Source organism: Equus quagga, chromosome 5 (assembly GCF_021613505.1).
Source record: "Equus quagga isolate Etosha38 chromosome 5, UCLA_HA_Equagga_1.0, whole genome shotgun sequence".
In the NCBI taxonomy this organism is placed as follows: Eukaryota; Metazoa; Chordata; class Mammalia; order Perissodactyla; family Equidae; genus Equus; species Equus quagga.
This window is the reverse complement of record NC_060271.1, coordinates 78,110,699-78,124,474: the sequence shown is the minus strand read 5'-3', so window position 1 is coordinate 78,124,474 and position 13,776 is coordinate 78,110,699. Positions and strand designations below refer to the sequence as shown.

Here is a 13,776-nt window from a genome sequence, read left to right as displayed (position 1 = left end):
AGGCACTCAGTGACCAGTCCCAATGTCTCTTCAAGGTGTCTCCCATTTTTTCCCTCTCCTCCCAATGCACTGAGATGCACTCCAAGCCTTCCAGCAGCTCCCGAGCACCACTGAGCACACAGGCTGGAGGGGGGGCCTGGTCCCCAGCCCTCACCCAGCCTTCCCCGCCCACAGCAGCCTCCTTGCTTTGCTTAGGACCTCTCGAGTGAGGGATTCCCTCTCCAAGATCCAGCTCAGGCCCTGCCCCCAGGGAAAGCTCACACAGGCAGAGCTCAAGCCTGATAGTGCCCAGCTCACAGCCCTCAGGCCTTCCTTTCCCCAAAGCCCTGGAACTGCTATGAGGCCCAGAATGAGGGGCAGCTCCTCCCGGCCTTGCCCCAGAGCAGGGGCCCCAGAAAAGGAGGGCTTTGTGCTAAGCAGGCCACAGGCATTAGGGAACAATGAAAGGAGACGGAACAACACTGCTGCTGGGACTTCTGCCCAAGAGACAGAGCCAGCTGGAGGGGAGGAGAGAGGGCACCAAGCTGGGCGACAAAGGGGAGAGCCGCAAATGCTGGGAGTTCATGCCTCGCTACACTCCAGGCTCTACACCCCGGGCTTGGCCCCAAATCCTCCCTGGAGCCCACAGCTCTTGGAGCCCATCCGCTGCATGGAGGAAACAGAAGCCTCCACACTCTCTCCTCTTGCTCACTAGGACACCAGACCCTGCAGCCAACTTTCCCTTCCCCACAAAGACCCTGCCATAGGCCCCAGGTCACCTCAAAGTCCCCTGCACACACCAGGCCCCATGCCGCCTCCATCTCTCTGCTCCCCAAGGCACCCCCTGCATGGAGCAGCCTCAAGCCCTCACGGACCTTGTCTACCAAGAGAGACAAAGAAGTAAACAACTACGAAACACTGTGATCCATGCTGAAATGAGGCATCATAAAGCACAGTGGGGGCACAGGTTATTTCTTCCCAGTGAGTCAAGGAGGCTTCCAGAGGAGCTGGGACGGGCAGGTGGATGAGTTTACCAAGCAGAGAACGGTATCAGCAGAGCTGGAAGGCATGAAGGCTGGAGTCAGAAACTGTACCAGACTCCTGTGGTTTATTCATTCATTCACCAAAAAGCTACTGAAGACTGACTGTGTGCCCTGCACTGTGCCAAGTCCTGGGAGTAGAGCAAGGCTGACCGGTCAGACTACGGGATGAGGAAGATCAGAGAGCTGTGGATAATGCCTGGATTTCTAGTTAGACACTAATGCTTATTAACAAGGATATGGAAAGCAAGAAGAACACTCATTTAGAGGAGAGGGAGATGGTTCTGTACTGGTTATGTACATTTGAGATACTTAAAGGGCCTTCCAGAAGTAATTTTTCAGTAAACACTTGGAAATAGAGGCCTGAGATTCAAGAAAGGCGTTCTGAGTTAGAAATGCTAAGCACAGATGATAAAGTCCTGGCCAGATCAGCCTAAGACCCCCCCAGGGACAGACCTGTAGTCTGACAAAGTCAAGTTTACTGACTCATTGCAATGAGGGAGGCCACACAGCAGAGGAACTTCAGGCTACTTCACCAAAAAAGGGAAAAAATGGAGTTAGTATAGAATTCTGGAGAAAGGTGGAGTAAAATTTAAGTGAAATGGTGCTTTAATAGGCTCAAGGCAAAGCAAGGCTGTGGGGAAAAGGGTCCACATAGATCTGGACTGAGAAGTGGGTGTAGAATCTTGTTTCCTTAGAAACTATAAAGTTAGGATAAATGGGGCAGGTTGTGTCCAGAGACTCATTTGAAGCTCTGAGCTTGGGTTGATTCTCTGAGTTAAAGTGACACAGACGCATCAATCAAAAGGGGGGGGGGGGGTGCTTCATTCCTACTGATATTTTAAACAGCACAGTTTCTGGCAACCTATGATCTTGGAGAAGGTGATTTCTCAGTGAGCTTGAGAGAGTGGCTTCTCAAAGAAGGAAGTTGTTAGGATACTTTATAACTGAAGTGGGTCCTTGTGAGAAACACTGTTTCTTTGTAACTGGCTTTATGTGTCTGTTCTCCCAGCCTGATGAATGGCTGGGAAGGTTTCTACTTTCTCAGTCTGATTAATTTTTATTTTCTCAATAGTTTAAAATGTATGGCCTTTTCCCTCCAAAATTCAGCCCTCATCTTTACCTAATCAGATAGTCAGTAGATGTTTTTCCTTCCCTTTTTCTTCACCGGAGGAATGAGTCAGCCAAGTGATTCCTTCCCTTTCCCTTTAGTAGAAAGGTGAGTCAGCTAATTCTCAGCAGGGGCTTGGGACGGCAGCAAGACTTCCCACCTCCACGGCCCCTGGGGCAGAGCAGCCCCTGGGGCAGAGCGGGCCTTGGGAGCAGCAGCTGAGGGCAAAGACCTGAGAAGAAACTGACAGCCCTCCTGGTCCCACACCTCTAAATCACTGCTCTTCTGGCTTAGAGATAAAACACTCATGGAACCTGCAGCCCAAAGGCAGAAGGGCTGGACCAGCTGGGGGCAGGCATCAATGTCTGTTTAGAAACCTGCCCAGGTGATTAAAGTGCAGCAGGGGTTTGGAGCCACTGGACTAGGCATTGGCCCTGTCCACAGCACTCTGGGAAACGGTCACTCTCTGGCCTATAGGAGAGAAATGATTAAAACACATAACTATCAGCAAGGCACTTGCATTTTAGAACTTATTTCAGGCAAACTACAGAAGAAACTTCCCCACTGAGCCTCCTGACTCAGCCCACACAAAGCCCTCAGCCTTGAAGCGAAGTGTGCATCCTCCTGCTCAGAGAGCTCCCCATACTCTAGAGGGAGCCCTGTGAAGCCACCTGCTCTGCGCCACAGGCTTCGGTGGATTTCCGTCCCAGCAGATCCACACCCCCAGTCATCACCCCTGAAAGTGAGACTTCCAAAGGAGCAAGGAATTTTAAAAACAAAACATTTCTGGATAGACTGAAACACAAATGGGAAGAAGCATGTGTGTATGTTTTCTGTTCTGGGCCCCCAATTTGCTAAAAAATGGTGTGTGGGCCTGAAGGGAAGAAAAGAGCGAGATCAGGAGAGGAAATGAGCAGAGGAGGAAAGGGAGCAGAGTCAGGTCACAGAGCTTCCCGGGGGCTGTCTTGTCATCTTCCCTTTGCTAGGCAGTATGGGGCAGTGGTTAAAAGCATGGACTTTAAGTTTCCAGGAACAATAGGGGAGAGGGGAACATGTTAAATAATACCACAGGGATGCCTTCAGCCACATGCAGAAGGAGGGCAATCCTACAGGACAAATAACGCAGTTTCTTCAACAAATAGAAAAAAAGAAGGCAGAACCAATAGATTAGAAGAGACAAAATAGGCATATCAGTCAAATATAATTGTGGGCTTCTGGGATCCCGATTCAAGCAAACCAATTATTTAAAAAATGACGTGACAATCAGGGAAATGTGAATAGTGCAATGGACTGAATGTTTGTGTCCCCCAAAAGTCTTATGTTGAAATCCTAACCCCCAAGGTGATAGTATGAGGAGGTGGGGCCTTTGGAAGGTGAGAAGGTAATGAGGGCAGAACCCTCATGAATGGAATTAGTGCCCTTATAAAAGAGACCCCCCCAAGGCCAGTCTTCCTCAGCAAAAACAGGAGCATTGGCAGAAAATGTTAGTTCAGGGTTAATCTTCCTCAAAAAAAAAAAACAACCCCTAATCAAACAAGTTCTTGTTTTTTTAGAGATACCTACTAGCAGGTACAAAAAAATGATGGGATGTCTGGGCTTTGCTTTAAAATAATCCACTGGTTGGGGGTGGGAGCGTATAGATGAAATGAGGCTGGCTTTACAGTGGTCATTGTTGAAGTGGAGTGATGGGTGCATACGAGTTCATCAACAATTGTCTCCACTTTTGTATGTCTGAAAACCTCCATAATAAAAAAGTTGACAATAAACAAATAAACAAACAAACATTGACTCTGGAACCAGAATGCCTAGGAAGTTCGTTAATCCGTTGGTGTGCTGCGATTTTCTTACCTACAATATAAGGGATAACTATACCTGTCTCACAGGATTGTTGTGAAAATTAAATAAGTCAACACACCAAAAGGGCGGAACAACGCTGGGCTATCAGCATCATCCTACAGGGAGAAAGGTGGTCACAGACCACAGCCCATCAAGGTGAGCCATCTTCCTCCACCCTGACGCTGCTCAGTGCCTTCCTCCCCCTGCCCTCCTGCACAGGGAGATCCTTGACGGAGGAAACGAAGAGAGTTCTGCGATGACTCCTGGGAGTACGGAAAGACGTTGGCACCCGGTCTTGCAGAAAACAGTAGACTGGATGGGGATTGAGGGTGATGTCCTTGGTGTGGGCCCTGGGAATGGACCCTGCATTATGAACCACTCAGGGTTCAAGGCGCTGAAAACAGCCAGTGTGGTGGGAAGGAGAGTTCTAGGGGGTGGGGGTGGGGGGTTTGATTTGAGGAAGAAGAGGTCAGCAGGGGTGGGCCACACAGGCTTTTGAAGCCCTTTCAAAAGTGAAGTATTTATCTTAGAAGGAGGGGAAGCCACTCGAGGGTGTTTAAGCGGGGAAGTGGGAGTCACCTGATCAGACCTGCATTGTTGGGACCGCCATGAGGACAAGGCAGGGACTAGAAGGGAGCCAGAGTGGACCCGGGAGACCCGCTGGGAGGCTTCCACTGCAGCTCAGGAGATAGATGATGGGGCTTGGTCTGGGATTCCAGCGACGGAGACTGGTGCATTTGAGAGCTGAGTAAGAAATGAGAACGCTGGCCCTCTGGTTGTATTTAGAGAGTGAGAGTGAGGAAGGGAAGTACGTAGGTGACTCTTAGGTTTCTTGGGAGTCAGTTGGGTGGCAGGTTGGGCTGCTTGCACAACTAGGGAGTGGTGTGGGAGGAGCAGGTTTGGGCAAAAGAGGAGAAGTTCCTTAACAGCAATGAATCACGTGCACTGTGGTTTACCCAGGCCACTGTGCTGGAGGAAGGGTGCTCAAAGGAAAATACAACAAACACTTTTACTGCCCTCAAGAGCAGTGCCAGAAAGAGATTCTAGCAAAGGCTGCCAGGATGACAGCAGTCTCAGGTGTGCCTGTATGGCTCCAGGGGTGATCAGAACAGCTCAGTTGTTAAAGCCACTCAAAAGTTGTTGATAAATGTCTGTTGTGTGACCGAATGTCCCAGAATAGGTATTGGAAAACGAACAACCCAGGAATCTTTATTTGGCATGTTACTGTGTGTCTAGCCCCACCTCAAGGCAAGATGGAGACAACCCGAAGGGCAAGATCAGCCCCTTCTCTCAAAAGGCGCACACAGGGGTTGAGGAGACCGAGAAATCACACAGAGAAGGAGTAGAGGACCACAGGGCAGACTGTCAGTAAAGGCTGACCTATGAGGATCACACTTTGGGTGGCCAAAGAGGCAGGAGGGAGTCAGTGACCTGGTCCCACCAGTGGGTAATGTCATAGGGGAAGAAGGGAGGAAATGTTTCTGAGGAGGTGGGCCTGACTGAGCCTTGAAGGATGGGTGCACTGTGTGTGGAGGGCCGGGAAACAGGGACAGTCAATGAAGAGTCACTCTGGAACAGGCAGAGGCACTCCTGACAGTCATCCTAGGGGGCATGCTACACTGGCAGGAAGACGCCAGTCTCACCTCAGGCACCTACATGCCCAGACAGTTTATTTTTTTAAAGAAATTAAAGTCCTATTTAAAAACTGTGGGGACATTTTCTCAGAAGTCTCAGGACACGTTTCCTTAAGTATCAGCGAAGCTCGGTGCACCAGTTTGCTAGAACCGGTCCCTCTCCTATCACCACCAAAAAAACCCAAAAAACAGAAACAAACCCACCGCGCCGACCTTTCTACAATTTCCTTCCTTCCTGCAAACTTCTTTCTGCCCGCCTCCGCCGCCCCCAGCCCAGGCAAGCCCGGTTCACCTCAGCAGTCTCTTTGCCCTTTTCCTAGTAAAGTCCGTGTCCTCGGCGCCGGAGGCAGCGGGGATGGAGAGTACGCGTGGCCCACGGCGTGGGAAGGGCCCCTCTCAGCCTTCAGCCCGGGCCGCCGGTTCGATCCCCGTTTCCGTGGCCGAGTTAGCGACGCCCTGTCCGGGGTCCCGGAGTTAAAGGACCGCTGTCACCGCGCCCCGGAGAGCCCAACCTGGTCGGTCAGAGCCGAGCGCTCGGCGGCAGCAGGGCCCGGCTGCGGCGACCCCCTGGGGAGGGGTTGGGGCGGGCTCCCTGGGACGCGGACCCTTCGAGCGGCCGGCGGTCCCGGGGATGACACAGCGTTTCCTCCGCACCCCGGTTCTCCCCGCACGTCCTCGCTCCGTCCCCGGCAGGGCACCACCGGGCAACTCGCTGCGTCAGCGAATCCCCCGCCGAGGGGACGGGGGTCGCCGGGCCGCGGGCACCCTCGGCTCGTGGCCCTAAGCCGTCGCGCAAGGCGGACCCGGCGTGGGATCGAGGGCTGGGAGCGCGACCGCGGGGCGCAGGTGCTGCCCGGAGCCTCCGCCAGCAGCTCGGAAAGAATCCAGTCACCACCCGGGGAAAAAGTTAGAAGGGACCTCGGCCACGCCAACTTCTCACCCAGGGCCGGACTCGAACTTTCTGCCCAGAGTGGACCGCTGCACAGCCCAAAGCGACCCTGCAGACGCCGCTCGGACCCAGGCGCCCGGATCCCGGGCCGAGGCCGGCAGTGACCAATCACAGAGCGCCTCGGGCGGGAGAGGCTGGGAGGCGCTGGCAGCCGCGGAGCGACGGCGACGATAGCCAATAGGGAGCCAAGGTGGGAGTCCTCGTCCACCCTGCTGACCAATGGGAAAGGGGCGACTGTGGCCGAGGTCCCCGAGGCAGTCGCTGCAGGCTCCCCGGTGGCCGCGGGTCGGAGACCCTAGGGCTAAAGGGGATTTTGGAGTGGAGTTTGCTCGCCCTCCTTGTGCCACCCGCCGACTCGCAGACCACAGCCCGGTCCTCACCTGCTGGAAGCGGGGTTTGCCCAGCTGGAAAGGAGGTGCATCGGTCGAGGCGTTGGCGACACTAGCCGCTGCCGCCGCCAATGCTGTAGTCGCTGTATCCGCCATGGCCACTGACGCCCGCAATCTCCGGCCCTTTTAAAATGTCCCTCCTCGGCCCCCGCCACAGCTGCCTCTCCGGATTGGTCATAAGCAACCGCAGACAGCCGGGGGCGCAAGGGGTTGTGGGGAATGTAGTTTTTCTCGTCACAGCGCTTGACAACCCTAGACTGCGGAGAGTTGCACTGACTCAGACCCGGGCTCGGTTCCCGCCGCCAGTTTTGCCAGGGATCTGCAGTCCGGGAAGAGCGTGCATGTACGACTCTAAAATCCCGACAGGGGGCCACAGGGCGATCCCTCGCTGGTGACCTGCCCCTACAAGTTTGAGTTGCTGCGGTGGGCATCGCTACTGGAGTTGCAGCCCGGAAGAGCCCTGCTCAAGCGAGTCCGACCCGGGACCAGTTGGGAAAGGACTCCAGACGGAGTAGGGTTAATCTCAGAAGGCCTTCTGCAGAGTTGCACTGCGCGATCTTTATGCAGTTTCTTCTGTAGCCACCCTGTCCCTCGCCCTGTGCTCTGCAGCCACCCTGACGCTGTTCCTGGAGCATGCTGGGCGCTCATCGCCCCTGACCCTTGAACATTCCGTACCCAGAAGACTAACTTTTTATCTTCGCCTGACGCTGGCTATCTTTCTGGCCTCCGCCTAAACACTGCATTTCCTGATCCATCACCCTACCTCCACAAAACCCACTACGTGCTCTTTTAGCACCCAGAACCTCTCTTTTGCCACCCTTGCATTTATAGTTATTTAAGGTTTTGAGTATCCGTCTTTCCTACTCTATGGTCCACAGAGCAGGAGTTGTGACTTTTTGATTCACTGCTAAGTCCTCAGTGCCAGGTACAGAGGGCTCACAGCAGGGACAAATGTGTGTTGGCTGTATGACCTAAACAGTGGAGGCTTAAGAGCCTTGGCAGGCTCCACTTCTTTGGCCAACCATGTAAGATCTCTCCTGGGCCCAATTCCTGGGCAGGAAGAGAACTGGGAGTTGGAGATGGGGTTCAGCAGTGTTTATCAAACACCAGCTACAAGGACTTTAGGTAAGGGGGAGCACTGCAGATCAAAGAACAAGAAACCAGCAGAGATAATCAACACCCTCCTGCAGAACAGAGTTGCAGAGATTCCTAACTGAATTATCTGGCCAGTGAGCCAGACTGGAAGAAGAGAGTTGGGGAAACTGCCTGTTTCACCCAAGAGAATAGTAGAAATACTTGGTTTCAACCCTAGGGAACCCCACTTTGGATCTCCTTAGTCTCATGCCGAGGTGCAGGGTTGGCTCATGCCTGCCCATGTCTTTCTGGACACTTCATGAGCTGTAGCAGTCAGGTCCTCATCCACAGTTGAACCACAAGAAACAGACTTTTCCTAAAGCTGGAGAGATTCTAGCTAGCCATGAAGAACCATCTGTAACTTGGATTTCTGTCTTATCTTTCCCTTCTAGACTACGCAGCTTGAGAACAGGAATCAAGTCTTTTACCCCTATACTCCCCGACAGTACTCAGTAAATGTGGGTATCCTGGGAGTGAGAAAAGACTGAGTCCAGGCCACTGGGCAACACTGTGCTGCTGCCCCTGATGTTCGGGCAGGGGCAGTGTCATCCAAGAACCCCATCACCTTGATTTAAGGCTGCCTTCTCTCCGAAGAAGCCTCCTTCACATGCTCATCAAACAGGAACACAACAGAGGCACCTGCAGTATGTGAACTTTTTATTCTCCATAAAGTGCTCAAAACATGAAGAACAAGCTCTTTATAAACAGGAGTTACAACTAGGAAGACAAACAGCAAAGCAGAACTGTGCCTGCTCCCTGCCCACCCCACCAGCAGCTCTCCTCTAACTTGTGGCCAGGAGCAGAAACATCCAATAAGAACCTTGGGCTTCAACTCAAAACTCTCCCGAAGACATCCCTGTGCTGGGCATTTTGGAGGCCCACAATCAAGGATGAGTAGAAGATCAGGGTCAGGGCTGGGACTGAATAGAGCCCAGAGGAATACCTAGTAGAGGAGTGACCCCCCCCCCCCCCCCACCGCCAGACACCTCTCCAACCTTCAATGACCCCAAAAAACATGACCGAAGTCCTAGGCACCTGTGGACACTTTCCTCAAGCTTTGATGAGTGGTCCTTAAGGTAGATAACATCACAGAGGTCTTCCCCCATGTGTGAGGCTCCTCTGCTTCTGGCAGAAGATGTTACCCATAGAGCACATCTCCTCCCAAGGCTTCCCGACCGATCCCACAGGCCCTCACAAAGAAGAGGCAATCCCAGACTTGCTCTCACCCTCTAGCTCCTCACTGGTTCAAAAGTACCCTCTTTCAATACCTCCTTATCCCAGAATTTTTGCTAAAGCAGGGTGCCCCAAACCACCAAAGGTTCCGCAGATGCCATGGGGAAGCCTGCCATGTTTCTGCAGCAGGGGCTGGGCCAAAGGGCAGACACTTCATTTCAAAGTGAACTGCAGCCAAGCCAGGCAAGGCCATGGGGCAGAAGAGAGGCTGGGATGGCAGCTAGTGGATGGATGGGAGGGCAACAAAGGCTTTTCCTAAGTTATAGGCAGATGGGACCTCCCACTTCCAGAATGCAGTTTTTATCCTAGAACCCTCCCCAATTGGGGTTGAGGGAGGAGGAGAAGAGAGCAGGGGGTGCGAGGGAGCAGCAGCAGCTTGGCCACACCCTTAACTGAAATTAACTCTAGGGGAGGGGCAGAGAGCCCAGCTGGGCTGCCCCCCTCCTCCTTTCCCATTCCCAGAGCCCTGACAGATCAGCCCCTTGTGCTCAACAGGGAGGGAGGGGGATGTCAAACAGGGGGAGAGGTCTACATCCAGAGGCTCTTGACCCCACCCACAAAAGGCACATTTTCATTGGTTTCCAAAAGGTCAAACCCTGCAGCAGCACAGTTTTGGCATCTGGACAGGCAACAAGAACAGAGACAAGGCTTGATCCCCAAACCCTGAGGCCTAGAGGGGCCCACACCTTGAAGGTGGGTGCGGAGGCACTCTCCCCCCACCTGCCCCAGCTCTCCACACATTCACACATGACACTCAAAGGGAAGGTCAGAAGAGGAGGGCAGGGAGTGGCCTGGAGAACACATCATCTCCCTCCATCCACACTGCACTCGCTCCGCAAATAGCTAGAAACAGACAGACTCAGGGCATGGCAGAAATGAGACTACAGCAGACCACACGGGCTCTTTTCTCTCAGGGGAACAGATGTGAGGCTGAAGAGCAGGTGCTCTGGTTGCCCATAAATCACAAACGGGCAGCTTGGTCCTTGCCACTGACCCAGTAATACTAAGAGTCCCCTAGGGGCTAGAGAGAGATGAAGAAGATGAGGGTTTAGCCGTGGAAGAAATGGACAACCATCCTTGAGGGGTAATAAACTATGTCCCAGATACCATATCAAATTGCAGCTTGCCCCTGCTCCATCTTGAGGGCTGAATGCTTTGTTCCAATTCCCTGGAGCCCCCAAAGCTAAGGGATACGAAAATAGGCAGGTTGGAAAGACCCAGGGCTCCCAAAGACACACAAGTTGTACACGGAACCTGATGCCTCCAATGGGAGTCCAAAGGGCCCCTTTCCAGCAGCCCCATTGAGGCAGGAGGGAGAGCAAAGAGTCACAATAGAGGACAGACTGCACCCTGCCCCAGGGGAGGCTGAGTTCAGTGGGAGGGAGGGAGGGTGTGAGCCCTGTTAGGGCAGTGGGTCCATGCCAACCCTCCCGGGGGCGGGAGTGAAGAGGACTACTTGGGGGTGCCAGGGGGGATCTGCAGCAATGTGGGTGAGGTCTCCATGATCCGCACTAGAAGCCGGTCGATGTAGCTCTCCAGCTCCTGCACATGCTCGTCCCGCTGGCTCAGCTCCCGCTCCCGCTGTAGAAGCAGGCCAATGAGCTCATCGTGGGTCAGGTGGTAGTACTTGGCCGACTGATCCAGCACACCTGAGTCCTGCAGTCAGATGGAATGAGAGTGAGCAGGACAGCCTCAGGCCTATCTGTCCGCCTGCCCACCGACACCCTAGTCTCACACCCACAGGCCCCTGGAGCTGCCTCCATCTCTAATGCCACAGATGGCCAAACTGGCTTCAGGGCTTTGGCATGGGAGACCAGGCCTGCTCCTTGCTCCGCCCTGCCCAGCACCCTGCTCCTGACCTTGAGACGCCTGCCCTCTTTCCACAGCACCAAACGTCTGGTCAGACGCCCCCTGGCATCCTGCTGGGCCTCACCTTCAGCCTCTTGGTGTCCACTGTCTGGCCGACCTGAGGGGCCGGAGCCACAGGCTGAACGCTGCCAGATGTAACTGTCTTGAGCTTCTCCAGCCCGCTGCTCAGGGCTGTGCTCAGACTGGAGCGGGGCTGCTTCCTGTCGGGGCTGCCCTCCACGGGGGCAGCACTGAGGGGCTTCACAGGGTGGGGACTGCAGAGACAGACAGGATATGTGTCATGCGATGGATGGGCAGCACAAGGGAAAGGTGAGGCCACCTTCTCTGTGGGGCCAGCAGGTCAGCTGGACAGAAACCTACCACTTGGTGGTGGCTGCCCCTACTCAGCCAGGGCTGCAGGGCAGCTGCACCCAGCATTCCTCAGCAGCCCTTCTCTCCTCTGCCCTCACTGCTGTCCTCACTCCTCACCCCACCACCTGCACCATCCCTATCTCACTCCCTCAGACAACCTCACCCTTCCCAGAGACAGTAGAAGCTGTCCTACAAACTGCTCTGCACCCACACCCAGTCTTTGCAGGGCCACGCCCCACACACCCCTGCCATCCATCTTCCCTCTCCCTCTTCTACACTGTAACCTTTCTCTAGGGCGGTGACCAACCCTCTCACTTCCTCAATTTTCCCAGGACTGGGGATTGCCAGGATGGGGGACTTTCAGTGCTAAAACCAGGGAAGACCTGGGTAAACTAAGACACTTGGTCACCCACCTCTCTCTGCCGGTTGCTCCCCCTCAGCATTTACACAGGCCTGAGAAACCCTCCCTTGACCTTGTCTTCGCCCAGCCATCACCCTCAGTCATTCCACCTCTTCCTTCTTCTCACCCGGAGGATGCAGGCTGCATTCTGTCTCTCTCAGTTCTTACCTCTCATTGACTCCTCAACCCATTACCATAGTGGCTCCCCCCAGCCCATCACATATGTTCCTGCTGAGGCCACCAACCCCTCGGTTCTCACCTCACTGACCTCTCTGTGGAGCTGACACTAGGACCTCTCCTTCCTTTGGGCTGCTCTCCTTCTCCCTCGTTTCCCCTCAAGACCTCTATCTGCTTTTCTGACCTCTGACAGCCCCTTCTCAGTCTTAACTGCTGTCTGCCCTTGGGTTCCTCCCCTCCACCTCCTCGACTCCTGTCACCGCAATCTATCTCTAGCCCAGAACTCACCCCTGAGTTCTGGACCCATCATGTATAGAGTCACAGGCTGCCTTGCTCCACTCAGGGTCACCCCAGGCACATCATACTCCCCTCCATGCCTGCCCTCTCCTGTGCTCCCCAGCGATGCGTGGCACCATTAGCCTCCCATGAATCCAGTCAGAAACCTGGGAACCCCTCTGAATCTTTCGCTTCAGATGCAGCCTTAACGATCATCAGCCCTGCTGCCTTCTCACTTTCTCTCACACCATCCCCTCCTCTCCAAGCCAGTGCTAGCTAAACCCTCCTTCTGGCCACAGCTGGTAAGTCAGCTCCTCCGTGGGCCTCTTGCCCACCTCCAAGCACACCCCCATTCTGCTGTGGGATAATGTTCTCAGCCTCTCCAATGCTTACACAGCCTTTCCTGGCTCCCTGTCAGGGTAAGAAAACACAGTCTCTAACGCAGTCTGGCCCCTGCCCTTCCTCCTGGCCCTCTACTCCCCATGCACTCTGGCCAGGGGAAACAGCTCTTGCATCTTTACGCTCTGACAAAAGCTGTTCCTCTGTCTGGAACACTGCCCCTGCTGGCCTGCTAACTCCTACTCTCCTTTCAAAGCTGTGCAAGGCCACTTCCTCCAGGAAACCTTCCTGATTCCCCCAGGCTGACTAAGGGGACCCTCCTCTGGGATCCCCCAGTACCTGTACCCGTGATTTCACCCCAACTGCAAGCATCAGGCCCTCAAATCAACTAACCTGCCCCTTGGGCACCTCTTAAAATTTACGCTTACTTCACAGAGGATTTGGACCATTCAGGAGTAGGAAGCAAAACGGCTTAGCCCAAGGCCCTGATCTCCACTGGAGGGGGCTCACCCAAACCCAGAGAAGCCAGCTCTGTCACTCAGGATAGGGCCATGGATGCAGACTCACAAGCTGGGAAGAGCTCCAAGAGTCCAGGCAGGGGCAGACAGGAGGAAAAAGACCTTATCTCAGTCCTTCCTTCCCACCTACGGGTCTGCAGTAGGGATGGGGGTGAAAGGCAGCTCTAACGCCACCCATGGGCTGTGCTGGGGGAGGGGAGGAACACCACTGCCGCGTAAGAACGCCCTGAATGACGGGCCAGGAGTCCTGGGCTCCGAGTCTGACTGCCCCACTACATCTGAAGGACCCTGGATCCCTCATGGACTCCATTTCCTCGTCTGAGAAATGGGGACAGCTCATTTGGCCCATCTGCTTCATGATGTAAGGAACATGCCAAGTACAGACATGATGCCAACTCTGAAGAGAATAAAACTTGTAGAAAGTGGTGAGTATAATTTGAAGTGGTGCTGGAATACAGCAGGGCTAGCTGAAGATGCTGTCATCAGAGCAATGAAGCTGTAACAACCTCTCTCCCACACCTCCGGGAACGGCATCACCACC

At 54.2% G+C, this 13,776-nt stretch overlaps 2 protein-coding genes across 2 annotated transcripts in view; both read right to left on the bottom strand.

Moving 5' to 3' along the window:
• Positions 1-7,043, bottom strand: part of SFXN5 (sideroflexin 5) — a 108,057-nt gene extending 101,014 nt beyond the window's left edge. The window contains exon 1 of the mRNA XM_046660892.1: positions 6,930-7,043. Coding sequence (XP_046516848.1) covers positions 6,930-7,034 — 105 coding nt within the window. The 5' untranslated portion in view covers positions 7,035-7,043. The remainder of the gene's footprint in view (positions 1-6,929) is intronic.
• Positions 7,044-8,714: 1,671 nt separating this feature from the next.
• The window catches only part of RAB11FIP5 (RAB11 family interacting protein 5), a 38,429-nt gene continuing 33,367 nt past the window's right edge, over positions 8,715-13,776 (bottom strand). The window contains 2 exon segments of the mRNA XM_046661701.1: positions 8,715-10,961; positions 11,239-11,428. Of these exon segments, the coding sequence (XP_046517657.1) occupies positions 10,758-10,961; positions 11,239-11,428 (394 nt within the window). The 3' untranslated portion in view covers positions 8,715-10,757.